General features: G+C 36.4%; 1 protein-coding gene across 4 annotated transcripts in view; it reads left to right on the top strand.

Annotated features, from left to right (window-relative positions):
* Window positions 1-15,192, top strand: part of PSD3 (pleckstrin and Sec7 domain containing 3) — a 614,599-nt gene that overhangs the window by 452,604 nt on the left and 146,803 nt on the right. For all 4 annotated transcript variants that reach the window (XM_045991818.1, XM_045991828.1, XM_045991839.1 and 1 more), the window contains one exon: window positions 7,928-8,121. In XM_045991818.1, the coding sequence (XP_045847774.1) occupies window positions 7,928-8,121 (194 nt within the window). The remainder of the gene's footprint in view (window positions 1-7,927; window positions 8,122-15,192) is intronic.

The following is a 15,192-nucleotide window of genomic DNA, read 5'->3' as shown; positions in this document are numbered from 1 at the left end:
CTATGACCCTGCAATTGCCCTGCTGGGTATTTACCCCAAAGATACAGATGTAGTGAAAAGAAGAGCCATCTGTACCCCAATGTTTATTGCAGCAATGGCCACGGTCGCCAAACTGTGGAAAGAACCAAGATGCCCTTCAACGGATGAATGGATAAGGAAGATGTGGTCCATATACACAATGGAGTATTATGCCTCCATCAGAAAGGATGAATACCCAACTTTTGTAGCAACATGGACGGGACTGGAAGAAATTATGCTGAGCGAAATAAGTCAAGCAGAGAGAGTCAAGTATCATATGGTCTCACTTATTTGTGGAGCATAACAAAGAACACGGAGGACATGGGGAGATGGAGAGGAGAGGGAGTTGAGGGAAACTGGAAGGAGAGATGAACGATGAGAGCCTATGGACTCTGAAAAACAACCAGAGGGTTTTGAAGGGGCGGGGTGGGGGGGGGGTGGGAGGTTGAGGAACCAGGTGATGGGTAATAGAGAGGGCACATATTGCATGGAGCACTGGGTGTGGTGCAAAAATATTGAACACTGTTATGCTGAAAATAAACCAAAAAAAAAAAAAAAAGAATAAATTCCTGGATATGAACACCCTACCAAGACTAAATCATGAAAAAATAGAAAACTGAACAGATGAATTACTAATGAGATTTAATCAACAATCAAATACCTCCCAAAAAATAAAAATTCAAGACCTGATCATTTCAGGTCATCCTGAAATCATACCAAGCTTCAAAATGCCAAACCTTCTCAAACTATTCAAAGAAAAAAAAAAAAGGGCGGAAACACTTTCAAATTACATAACCCTGATACCAAAGCCATGCAAGGATACAGGAAAAAGGGCCAAATCCTTGATGAGCATAGATGCAAAAGATCCTCAATAAAATATTGATTGGCAAACTGAATGCAGCAATATTTTGAAAAGATCATACTCCATGATCAGATGGGTTTTATTTCAGAGATGCAGGGGTGGTTCAACATCTGCAAATCAATAAATGTGTTGTACCATATTTATTTTAAAATACTTTTAAAATAAAGTATAAAAACTGTATGATTGTCTCAGCAGACTCAGAAAAAGCATTTGACAGTATTTAACAACCTTTTATGATAACTCTCAACAAACTAGATAGAGGATGTATCTTAAAACATAGTAAGGGCTGTATGTGACAAGCCCATTGCTTATATCGTACTCAACAGTGAAACATTCCTCTAAGATCAGGAACATTGGCCAAGGATACCCATCTCAACATTTTATTCAACATAGTACCAGAAATCCTAGATTTCTTGGATTCTGGATTTTGGATAGCTCTGTGAAAAATGCTGTTGTGTTTTAATAGAGATTGTTTCAAATCTGTAGATTGCTTTGGGTAGTTTAGACATTTGCAATATTTGTTCTTTCAATCCATAAGCGTGGAATGTCTTTCCATTTCTTGACATTGTCTTGAATTTCTTTCATCAGTATTTTACAGTTTTCAGAGTGCAGCTCATCTCTTTAGTTATGTTTATTCCTAGGTATCTTATTGTTTTGGGCACAATTGTTAATGGAATTGTTTTCTTGATTTCTCTTTTTGTTGCTTCATTATTAGAGTATAGGAATTCAACAGATTTCTATACATTGATTTTGTATCCTGCGACATTACTGAATTTATCAGTTCTAGTGATTTTTAAGTGGAGTCTTTAGGATTTTCTATATATAGTTTCATGTCATATGCAAATACTGAAAGTTTAACTTCTTCCTCACCAATTTAGATGCATGTTATTTTTGTCTAGTTGCTGTGTAACTTACATTACTATGTTGAGTAAAAGTGATGAGAGTAGACAGCCTTGTCTTGTTCCTCACCTGAGTGGAAAGGTTTCCCATTTTTCCCCATCGAGTATGATATTGGCTGTGGGTTTTTCATATAAAGCCTTTATTATGTTGAGGTAAGTTCTGTCTAGACCTACTTCACAAAGGATTTTTATCATGAATGGATGTTTTACTTTGTCAGATGCTTTTTCTGCATCCTTTGAAATACGGTTTTTATCCTTTCTCTATTCCTGTTATCTGCTTGATTGTTCTGGAAATATTGAAATCCCATTTGATCATGGTGTATGATTTTTTTTTTGAGAGAGAGAGAGAGAGAATGCGAGAGAGAGTGTGTGCATGCACATGGGGAAAGGAGCAGAGGGAAAGGAAAGAATCTTGATGCAAAACCCCTAAGCATGGACTGCTCCCCTGCAATGTAAGGCTCAGTCTCATGACCCATGAGACTGTAACTTGAGCCAAAACCAAGACTCAGATACTTACAACTGAACCACCCTGGCACCCTGATGTGTAATTTTTTTTTATGTTTTGTTGGAGTTTGTTTGCTAAGATTTTGTTGAGGAGTTGCATCTATATTCATGAGTGATATGGCCTGTAGATCTCTTTTTTTGTGGTGTCTTGCCAAGCAATCTTGAGAAAGAAGAACAAAGCTGGAGATATCATAAGTCCTGACTTCAAACTATACTATAAATCTATAATAATCAACACAGTATGGTACTGCATAAAAAAGCAGACACATAGATCAATGGGAATAGAATAGAAAATCCAGAAATAAACTCAAAGAAATTTGTTCAATTGATTTTTGACAGGACAGCCAAGAATTTTCCCATTATCATGGGGAAAAGATTGTCCCCTCAATAAGTAGTTTTAGGAAAACTGAATATCCACATGGAAAAGAATGAAAGTGGACCTCTTTCTTCTACTTTACACAAAATCAACTCAAATTGGATTAAATCTTTGAATATAAAACCATGAAACTCCTAGAAGAAAATAAGCTCCTTGACATTGGTCTGAACAATACATTTTTAAGATTTTTAAGATTTAGGAACAAGAACAAAAATTAGTGGGACTACATCAAACTGAAAAGTTCTACACAACAAAGGAAACCATTAAGAAAATAAAAAGGCAACCTACTAAATGGGAAAAGACATTTACCCTGTTGGTGTAAATGTTGACTGGTACAGTCACTATGGCAAATAGCACCGAGGCTCCTCAGGAAATGAAAAACAGAACTACCTGGAGCCCCTGGGTAGCTCAGTCAGTTAAGCATCTACCTTCAGCGCAGGTCATGATCCAGGGTCCTGGGATCGAAGCCCACATCAGGCTCCCTTCTTAGTGGGAAGTCTGTTTCTTCCTCCTTCTGCCCCCACCCCCTACTCTTTCTCTCTCTCTTTCTGTCTCTCTCCCTCTCTGTCTTGTGTGCACACTCTCAAATAAATAAAATCTTTTTTTAAAAAGTAGAACTACCAATAATCCCACTTCTGAATATATAGACAAAGGAAACAAAATTATCTTAAAGAATAACCTGTATTCTTATGTTTATAGCAGAATGGTTTACAATAGCCTAAGTATGGAAAAAAACCTAAGTATCAGTCTACAGATGAAAGGATAAAGAAGATGAGCTGTATATACACAATGGAATATTATGCAACCTCTAAAAAAGAATGAAATCTTGTCATAGGCAGCAAACATGAATTAATCTGGAGAGCATTATGCTAACTGAATTAAGTTAGACTTTGAAAAATAAATACCACACAGTATCACTTGTGATATTATCATATGTGAGTTTGTTTTTTTAAAGTTGAATTCATAGCAGTGGAGGGTATAAAAGTCATTTTCAAGGTTTGAGGTGTGGGGGAAGTTGGGAATAGCTGGTAAAAAGATGTAAAGATCTGAGGAAATAATGTATAACATGGTAACTGCAGTTGGTAACACTGCATTGAATAATTGAAAGTTTCCAAGAGTAGAATTTAAATATTTTCACACACAAAATATTTATATATATATGTAAAGTGATAGGTGTGTTAACTCAGTGAAGGGACTCTTCATGATATATATGTATATTAAATCCTCATACCGTATACTTTAAGTATCTCACATTAAATTGTCAATTACACTCAAGAAAATAAAACAGCATAGAAGAGGAAATGTAATCTATACAATAACTAATTTTATTTTCCAGGATTTTTGCAATATCCAGAAGATATTTTCTGAATATCAATACTGACCATTAATTTTAAGTAAATTAATAAATAAGTAAATCTCTTACATTGCATAAATCAGTTATTCCAGAGGGAGAGGAAGATGGCAGCAGAGTAGGAGGACCTTAGACTAATGTTGTTCTAGGAACACAAACTAGGTAACTATCAAATCATCCTAAATAACCCAGAAATTGACATGAAGACTTTGGTAAAACAAACTCCACAACTAAAGGAAGAGAAGATATTGAATAAGGTAGGAAGTATAGAGATGTGATTTGGGGAGAAACGGATGCCAGGTGCTACAGAAGGAAGAGAAGTGTGGTTGTAGAGAAGGATAAAAGAAAGAGGAGCACATGGGAACACATAAGGAGAATGTTTCCCCAAGCCATTGGTTTGGAAAACAAGAGGGGCTGGATTTCATGTATTCTTACCATCAGAGGGGCTTAGAACCTGGAGTTTTAAGGGTCAGCAGGCTGCCTGGCATTGAGACCAGATGGCACTGCACTGCTCCTGAGAAGGCAGGCAAACAAAGCAGAGGGAACTAGACAGCATTATGGTAAGCAAAATAAGTCAGTCAGGGAAAGACAGATACCATATGATTTCACTCATATGTGGAATTTAAGAAACAAAAAAATGAACAGAGGGACCAAAAAAAGAAGAAAAAAGAAAGAAAGAAAAGGAAGAAACAAAGCAAGAAACAAACTCTTAAGTGTAGAGGACAAACTGATGGTTACTAAGAAGGGATGAGTAGGTGGGTTAAAGAGGTGATAGGGTTAAAGGAATGCATTTGTTGTAATGAGCACCAGGTGATGTATGAAAGTGTATAATCACTATGTCGTACACATGAAACTGTTACACTATATTTTCACCAACTGGAATATAACTAAAATATTTTTTAAGAAATCACTTCTTTAGTAAAGTTGGGAATGGGGAGACAAATAGATAAGCAAACTAAAATATGGTGCACCATAAAATGAAATAGTATTTAGCAATAAAAGAAAATAAACTATTGATTTGCACAATATGGATGAATCTTAAATATAATCTGTTGAGTAAAAGAAACCAATTTCATGCCATTTTGAAAAAGGGAAATCTATAGGGCTGGAGGATATCAGTAATTTTCAAGAATTGGTAGGGGAAAGGAATTGACTAAAAGAGGGAAGCAGGAGGGAATTTTCTACATATAGTGAATATTTCTAGTACATAGATTTGGTTTCTAAATACCGTTCCCCAACGAGAAGAACTGGATTTGTCCAACAAGAAGAACTGGACTTCTTGGAGACATTTCTTCCAGGTTTGAGATAAGGAAAATTTAAGATGAGCTTGGAAGCATCTTCTTGTGCTACCTAAAAGAAGTGCTGAAAAACAAAAAGGAAAAAGAGGAAAGCATGTTCAAAGGACACAGAAGCCTCCTTGATAGAATTCCCAGTGGCCAAAGCTGAAAAAAAAAAATGGAGCAATAAATGTAATAATGATAGGTTTTATTATGATGCAAAAGAATAAGATTATATCCATGTGTACATACTTAGAGAACAATTTTCCTATTACTAATGTAGAACAAATGAGGGAAATAAAAAAACACCATTAGATCAGCACAATAATAATTATCATAGGCAAAATCCACTGATGAATGTTTGTATTAGTGTGCAGAAGTTTAAGAAACAGGCTATTTTCATAGTCACAAATTTTCCCCGAAACATTTACAAAAGAAAATTCTAACATTACAGAATAGAAACGTTCCAGACAGCACCTCAACCAAGTAATCAAGGTTAATATCACTAGTCATAAAACATATATACCCTAATCTGATGCACTGAGAGGTTGCATCACATATGGTATCCTTCTGAAAAATGTACAGCATCAGTCTAATTAAACAAACCTAAATTGGGGATATTCTGTAACATAACTGCCAGTTCTGATAATCTTCAAAATGTCAAGTCATGAGGGACAAAGAAAGAGTGAGGTTCTATTTGTGACTAGAGAAAACTAAGAAATCGGAATAACTACATGCACTACTGGATCATGGATAGTCTCCTGGAACAGAAAAAAAAAATAATAATGAAAAAATTGGTAAAGTCTGAATAAAGTCTTAAGTTTAATTCATAGTATTACATCATTGTTTCTTCATTTTAAAATTTTACTATGGTTATGTAAGTTGTTAACATTGGGGAACTGGGTAACGGGCAGATGAGAATGTAAGTACTATCTTTACAAATCTAAAGTTGTCTCAAATTTAAAAGTTAAGTATAGATGTCTAAGGGTCCACTGTTTTTTTATATCTCACAATAATCAAAAAGCAGTGGAGAATAAAGACTGTTTTAACTTGATCACTAAATAAACACTTTTGATAATTATTAATTTTGTGGCTATTTTGAAGGATTTTTTTGGTGTTGTTTTTTTTTTTTTCTAATAATATTTATTTTTTTTTTTTCAGCGTAACAGTATTCATTCTTTTTGCACAACACCCAGTGCTCCATGCAAAACGTGCCCTCCCCATCACCCACCACCTGTTCCCCCAACCTCCCACCCCTGACCCTTCAAAACCCTCAGGTTGTTTTTCAGAATCCATAGTCTCTTATGGTTCGTTTTAAGATTTTTATTTATTTATTTGACAGAGTGAAAGAGAGATCACAGGTAGGCAGAGCAGCAGTCAGAGAGAGAGGGGGAAGCAGGCTCCCCACTGAGCAGAGAGCCCGATGTGGGGCTTGATCCCAGGACCCCGAGATCATGACCTGAGCCAAAGGCAGTGGGTTAACCCACTGAGCCACCCAGGCGCCTTGCTTATTTTGAAGTTTTAATAAAAATACTCACTAATCAATATCTAATAAGCAATAAAACCAGAGATGATTGAGGAAATTGAACAGGTGAACTAAGACAAATGCTATTAATTCAGTGCTGTGTTTTTTAGCAGTATATCAGGGTTTGTTAATTTTCTTCTTCTGTTCATTCCTCTTTATTGAATGTAGCCATCCATTTTTTGCCTCCTTCATACTTAACGTACATTAGAATCTCAGATTTAAATTTACCTACCCTCTTTGAAGGAACAGATATTTTTTTTTAAGATTTTTTTATTTATTTGGAGGGGGAGTAAGAGAGTAGAGGATTGGGGAGGAACAGAGAGAGAGGGAGAAGCAGACTTCCTGCTGAGCAGAAAGCCCGATGAGGGGCTCAATCCCAGGACCTTGAGATTATGACCTGAGCTGAATGCAGATGCTTAACCTCCTAAGCCAGCCAGGCACCCTGGAACAGAGATTTAAAATAGACTGGGCAATTACAGGTTTTGTCAATGGCTGTTAGGGTGTGTCATACTTTTATGGCAGTTGAGAAAGTAGTACCTATAAGATGCCAAAGCACTGTGGTTGACACCACCATCCTACCTTATTAATAGCTTTACTGGGGTTTCAGTATAATAAGAGAATTACCTGTTACAGGCCAGATATAGTTCAATATTATTCACTGGACTGAATCTGTAATGATTTGTTGTATTCTGTATACTTGGTAATGTGCTAAACCATGTAGAAACCAAAAATCAAAATCCAAATCGTGATCTCTGCCAAAGAATCCCCACTCTTTTTGAAAGAGGACAGACATGAACACACTGTAGTGGGTAGAAAGAGCAAAGACTTCAGAACTTTTGCAGTCATATCCTTATTATCTCTTTCTTTGATTACCTGATCTGTGGCCTTGGGCATTTATTTAAACTTTTTTGAATTTGTTTCGTTATCTGTAATATGGGATACTAATGTCAGTCTTAGAAAATTGTTATGATCATTAATACCTGGCACATAAACACTTAGTAAATGATACCTGTTATTACAGTTTTTGTTATCAGGACTGATAGACTATTGAAAACTTTGTAGTTAACTTTGTTTACGATTATTGTTCAGTGCTCAATCTGTGTTTTCTTCTTTAGAGATGATGAAGAGAAAAAAAAGTCTCCATCTGAAGGTACTGATGAGAAGGCTAATGGAACACATCCAAAGACCATCAGTCGTATTGGGAGCACTACCAACCCATTCTTAGACATTCCTCACGACCCAAATGCTGCTGTGTACAAAAGTGGATTCTTGGCTCGGAAGATCCATGCAGATATGGATGGAAAGAAGAGTAAGCACAATTTGTTGTCATTGTCTATTTCATTTATTTCATCTTGAGGCTTAAAATTTAAAGTGAATTTATCTGAAGTAAAGTCAAGGGTGAAGAAAAATTATATTAGGTTTATCTAGAGAAATATTAACTGAAGTTTGATGAAGCCTGTAACCCTAAGTCAGAAAACCATTGTGGCAACTGCTCTTCTCCAAGCAGAATTATAGAGCTTCAGAAATGGAAGACCTCTTGCAGATAATTCATTTCCAATCTTTTGTTCATTTATTTACTCTTGATTCCAGCAAATAATTCTGGATACTTAACCATGTACTAGACATCAAAAATAGAGCGGCCGATGGGATAGGCAAGGTCCATGTCTTCATGGAGTATACATCTCTGCTGATTGAGGGGAAGAGTGGATTTATAACACATAAAATAATGAATAACGTAGGATCCTACAGACAAGGAAGGGAAAGAATTATGGTCTGTACACATTTGAAGGGATTGGCCTTTATGGGAGATGAATAGGTATGTCATAAGCAAGCATGGTATGATTAGTACTAGAAAATTAAAGGAGTCCCATATTATCTAGTGACAGATAATAGTGTTAGAAATTTGAAAGAAATTATGTTTCTGTGCTTGAGTAACCTATGCAGAGGGTGAAATAGCAATTTGATATAGTTGAACAAGCTAAGGTAAGCTAGTATGTATGCTCAAAATTAGTGGGTTAAACCTTTAGGGTGTTCCTACCTATCTACAAACACAAATAGGCACTGCTTGGATGGACAGTACCACTATTTCATCTGTGGCTGAGTGCTTTTTCTTAACGTGTTAGCACATTTTATTGGGTTATGGCCAAGAGAAATATTGTAACAGAGTGGCTTTGACACTGACTTACGATGCTGAGTAAGTTTCTCAGTTTTCCCAAGTTCCTTAGGAGTACCTCTACCATATATCCTATACACTCTATATACTAGCCTATTAGACTACTTAATTTTCTGGAAGAGAATTATTTCAGGACTCATAGTTGCAAGTGACAGCAAGTCTAACTGGCTTAGGAAAAAAAGGGCTAGGGCACACTTAAAATGAGGAGTATTGCCAGGACACTTTGTCCATTTCTGTCTCTGCATTATATTGCATGTCACCTTTACTCTTTGAAACAGGTCTCTCTTACATGGCTAGATACATGATTATTAGCAGCATTTTAGAGCATGTGTTCAATTTTTTTTTTAAATATTTTATTTATTTGACAGAAATCACAACTAGGCAGAGAGGCCGGCAGAGAGAGAGGAGGAAGCAGGCTCCCCGCTAAGCAGAGAGACCCATGCGGGGCTTGATCCCAGGACCCCTGAGCCAAAGGTGGAGGCTTTAACCCACTGAGCCACCCAGGCGCCCCAAGCATGTGTTCAATTTTGTCAACAAAAAGTATTCTCCTTCTTTCCTAATTTTGAATATACTGTATTCTGGGAAGAACTCTGATTTGTATGACTGAGAGATGGAATACTATAATTGTCAGCACTCACTTGGTTGAAATGAAAAAGGGAAAGTTCCCTCAAGAACGAATAAGATACAGTTTTCATAGAAAAAGCGTTTCTTTTTGGCAGACAAAACAATAGATAGTCATCTCTTTGTTGCCAGCATATATTCATACCCCTTCTCCAGCCAGTTCAAGCAAAGCTTTTGGAGAACATAGTGCCATTTTCCATTTTATAACCACAGATATACTCATCTCTGTCCCACATGTCATGCCTAGGAATGGCTCCCATCTCCAAGGTTTAAATTTGCTGGTTAGTGTCCATTTTCCCTAGGTAGGGATGCAAATTCACGCTATAGTCTAAATAAAACTACAGAAATATCTGACATAGTTTATATGAAGTACTAGAAACAAAAAGTAGAATAACTGCAGTTTAAAATACCAGTTCAGGAAAGGCAGAAAAGGAAGCAATACCATTTATTGATTTAGTGTATTTTCCTACATTCTGCAGAGTTAACCTACTTGAACATCTTTTCATTGATTCACTTCCCTAGCAATGGATTGACATAATTGATTAACTTATTCCAGAAAGTCCCCAGATTTGGCCTACCAGTGAAATTTTCTTTCTGCCTTGTTTTCCTGGGACACTTCTAAGGATTATTGGAGAGAATTACCTTGCAGGAAGCTCTGCTCCCTTAGCAGCCCACTGTATATGAGTATAGGTACAAAACCTGGGAGTTGCTTAAGAGTTGAGCCACCCTAGACATTTTATATCACGCTAGATTTTCCTGCCGATATAACGCCTTTAAAGCCTTTGTTAACTCCTCTGAGAACTTGAGATTCATTCGGTCAGTTTTAAGTTTCATGGGACTTTTATCTTTTTAGCAACTTAAGAATTTCTGCCTAGGTGAGACACCACCCCCCCCACCACCACCAAAGACCAGCACAAGCCCATGCCCACATCATGTCCCTAAAGCCTAAAGTTTTAAAAGTCAGCAGGCTTGGCTGGAATACAGCTCAGAGGGCATGGCACTACACCTGGAGAGAAGTCAGACAAACAACCCAGAGGCAGACTGTACAAATAAACAGTGGGGAGATTATTCACTCTTCTTGGCCTGCCTCCCAGAGAGGCAGCATGCATAGTACTCCTCTCCAGGAACAGAGAAACCGGGTAGGGCCATTTCCTTCACCACCCCTCAGCATAAATACAGAGCCACCTGGGGTAAGCAGCAAAGTGCCCACACTGGCTGTCTAACCTGCTTACACCAAGTCACATCCCTGCAATCTGGTAGTACTGCCCTTCTCCATAAAGCTTGCCTCAATCCCAGTGCTGCAGGCCATTTCCACCGAAGATCAGCAGAAGCCCCTGCCCACACCACAGCTCCTGACCAGAGTTCTTTATGGCTTCAGTTCAAGTGGAAATATCAAGTCTCATTTAACATGCACACCAAAGTGTACCTCATTAAAACATGCCACATTCTAGCCAAGGACCAAACACTTCCCACTTCAGGCAAGGAGAACGCCTGCAGAAACTGACCTGAAGGTTACAGCAGCCAAAACACAGTAGTAGAGGGCACTCAGCACACACCAGAGACCCTATCTGATGTACCAGGTCCTGAACCTATATGATCTCTTCTTGATAAAGCCATGATTATCAGGAGCAGGAAACATACAGGCTTTTCTAACACAGAGAGGAAGAGAGATTTAAACAAAAGCCAAAGACATAGAAATTTATCCCAAATGAAAGAACAAGATAGGGTCTTGCTAAGCTAAGAGCTAAGCAGAACAGATACAAGTAATATGACTGATGGGGAATCCAAAGCAACAATCATAAGGATACTTGCTAGCTTAAGAAAAGAATGGAAGACCAAGGATTACAGAAATAAAAGAGTAAAAAAACAATTAAAAATGAAAAATTCAGTAACTGAGATTCAAAACAGGCTTGATGCAATGAACAAAAGGATGGAAGAAGCAGAGGCACAAAGAAGTGACATACAAGATAAAATAATGAAACATAAGCTGAACAAAAGAGAAAGAATTTTCAAATGAGAATATACTTAGGGAACTCAGTGACTCCATCAAATGTAATAAAATTCATATTATAGGTGTACTAGAAGAAGAAGACAGAGAAAAGAGGACAGGGAATTTATTTGAGAAAATAATATATGAAAAGAGAAAAGTCTTAAAAGCAACAAGACAAAAAGAAGTCCCTAACTTGCAGGGAAGACCCACGAGGCTAGCTTCAGATCTCTCAACATAAATTTGACAGGCTGGGTGGTAGTGACATGATATGTTTATAGTACTGAATGGGAAAAATCTGCAACCAAGAATAGCAAGGCTATAATTCAGAATAAAAAAGATAAAAAGTTTCTCAAAGAAAACTAAAGGAGTCCATAGCCATTAAACTAACCCTGCAGGAAATATTAAAATATTAAAAGGGAAAATATTAAAAGGAAAGACCAAAGTGACAAAGACAAGAATGTAATAGAGAAAATCTCCCAAAACAACAAGCCAAATAATAAAATGGCACTAAATACATATCTATCAGTAATTACTCTAAATATAAATAGATTAAGCACTCTAATCAGAATACACAGTGTCAGAATATATTAAAAAAAGAAGACCCATTTATCTGCCTACAAGAAATTGATTTTAGACCTAAAGACACCTATGCATTGAAATTGATGGAATGGAGAAATACTTATCATGTAACTGGACATCAGAATAAAGCCAGATTAGTAGTACTTCTATACAACAAACTAGACTTTAAATCAAACACTTTAAGGAGAGATGAAGGGCATTATATCATAATCAAGGGGACAATCTAAAAATAAGAGTAATTGGAAGTATTTATACATGCAGCGTGGAGTCACCCCAATATATAAAACAATAACAAACATAACGGAACTCATTAATAATAATACAATAATAGTAGGAGACTTTATCTCCCCATTTACATCAGTGAACTGATATCTAAGCAGAAAATTGACAAAGAAACAATAGCTTAATAACTTTGGATGATGCACTGGACCAGATGGACTTCACAGATACATTCAGAATATTTCATCCTAAAGTGGCAGAATGCACTTTAATGCAGGTTCTTTTTGAGTGCACATGGAATGATGTCCAGAATAGATTATATACTAGGTCACAAATCAGGCCACAAGTACAAAAAGATTTGAGATCATGCCATGCATCTTTTCTTTTCTTTTCTTTTTTTTTAAATTTCTTTTCAGCGTAACAGTATTCATTGTTTTTGCACCACACCCAGTACTCCATGCAATACGTGCCCTCCATAATACCACCACCTTGTTCCCCCAACCTCCTACCCCCAACCCCTTCAAGACCCTCAGGTTGTTTTTCAGAGTCCATAGTCTCTCATGGTTCACCTCCCCTTCTAATTTCCCTCAATTACTTTCAAGAGATGCAAAAAAAAAAAAAAATTTGAAAAAAATATGTAACATCCATTCATGAAAAAAAAAACAAACCCTCAACAGAGTTAGAGAAAATATACCTCAACATATAATAAAGGCCATATTGAAAAGCCCACAACTAATATTCTCTTCAATTGGGAAGACCTGGGAGCTTTTCCTCTATGGTCAGGAACAAGACAGGGATGTCTGCTCTCACCACTGTTACTTAACATAGGACTGGAAATCTTAAGCATCAGCAATCAGACAACAAAAAGAAATAAAAGGCATCCAAATCGGCAAGGAGGAAGCCAAACTTTCACACTACACAGACAACATTATACTCTACATAGAAAACCCAACAGATTCCACCAAAACTCATACATTCCACTAAAATTCATACATGAATTCAGCAAAGTTGCAGGATATAAAATCAATGTACAGAAATCTACTGCATTTCTCTATGTCAATAATGAAGCAGCAGAAATCAAGAAATTGATCCCATTTACAATTACACCAAAACCTCTAAGATTACCTAGGAACAAACCTAACCAAAGAGGTACTCTGGAAACTATAGAACACTTATGAAAGAAATTGAAGTTTGAGATCCTTATAACTGGTTACTTCCTTTTGTATTTTCCTAACATTTGTGCTATTGCCATCTCTTTTCCTTGTGTATAAAACTCATAGTACATTGTGATTATTTTTGCTTTAAATAGAAATGTAGTTTTTACTTTTACCCACACATTGACTATTTCTGGCATAACGAGTTTCCTTTTTCATTTCCAAATTTCCATTCAGTATCTTTTCTTTTTCTGCTTAAATAATTTCCTTTAATATGCCTTGTAGTAAAGTCCTGCTAGCAAGAAATGTTCTCATGTTTTATTGGTTTAAAAAGAAAAAGGTACACTGCATCTTAATTTTAGGAATTTTTGAGTACTGGTTGTAGAATTATTTGGCAGGTTTTCCCTTTCCCTCAGTAATTTAAAAATGTTCTATTTTGCAATGCCCTATGTGGTTTCAGGCAAAAAACCTGCTGACATCATTTATTTCTCTGTACCTATAATGGTTTTTTTTTTCTCTTTCTGGCTGCTTTAAAATTTTTTCTTTTTATTTTTGATTTTCAGCAATTTTATTATGAGCTGTCTTAGTGGGGTTTTCTTTTCTTTTTTTTTTTAATTTTTTTTATTTATTTATCAGACAGAGATCACAAATAGGCAGAGAGGCAGGCGGGGGGGGGGGGGCGGAAGCAGGCTCCCCGCCAAGCAGAGAGCCCGATGCGGGGCTCAATCCCAGGACTCTGGGATCATGACCTGAGCCGAAGGCAGAGGCTTTAACCAACTGAGCCACCCAGGCGCCCCCTTAGTGGGGTTTTCTTTTTGTTTTTCTTGTCTGGTGTTGATTGAATTTCTTGTATTTGCCAGGTTATATTTTTCACCAATTATGGAAATCTTTTAGCCATTATTTCTATAGCACCCACCCTTTTTTCTAGGATTCTCCTTTCCTATATATTTGACTACTTGATACTACAAAAAAAAATTTATTAAGGCTCTGTTCAATTTTTTTCCAAATATTTTTTATGCTTTCAGAACTTTCTTTTATTGTATGTCTTCAGTTTTACTATAGTATTTGTCATTGCATTATATAGCATTTTTAAAATATTTATATATAAATATATATAACATATAAATGTGAATATAAATATTTATATTTATATTAAAAATATTTTTTATATTTACCAAAGCTGTATTAACGTCCTTCTCTTTGATTCTTTTCTCCCTGGGATTTCCAGGACTGTTACTTTGATTAATTTTCCTGCTACCTCTAGGTTATAGTTTTCTTTTTCTTTGCATTCCTAGTAATTTTTATTTGAATGCCAGATGTTGTGACATTTTGGGATACAATTTAGTTATGTGCCATTAAAAAATGTTGGATTTTATCCTGTTGCATAGGATATGCATTATGAATTAACTGAATTCTTAGAGGCTTGCTTTTACTCTTTGTCAGGGTATAACCAAATCAACCTTTATTCTGAAACTTATTTTGCTTTATACTGGGACCATTATTACTCTTTAGCCTCCAGTGCCCTCGTATTACACAGTCTTTCCCTCCTTTGTCTGATGAAGACATAGACTATTTGTATCCCCGCATGGGCTTTTGAAATTGTTCATTCCACAACTGTTTGTTTATTCTTTTCACATGTGACCA

This window comes from Meles meles, chromosome 2 (assembly GCF_922984935.1).
Source record: "Meles meles chromosome 2, mMelMel3.1 paternal haplotype, whole genome shotgun sequence".
Classification (NCBI taxonomy): Eukaryota; Metazoa; Chordata; class Mammalia; order Carnivora; family Mustelidae; genus Meles; species Meles meles.
The sequence above is the reverse complement of the archived record's forward strand: the minus strand, read 5'-3'. Positions and strand labels throughout refer to the sequence as shown.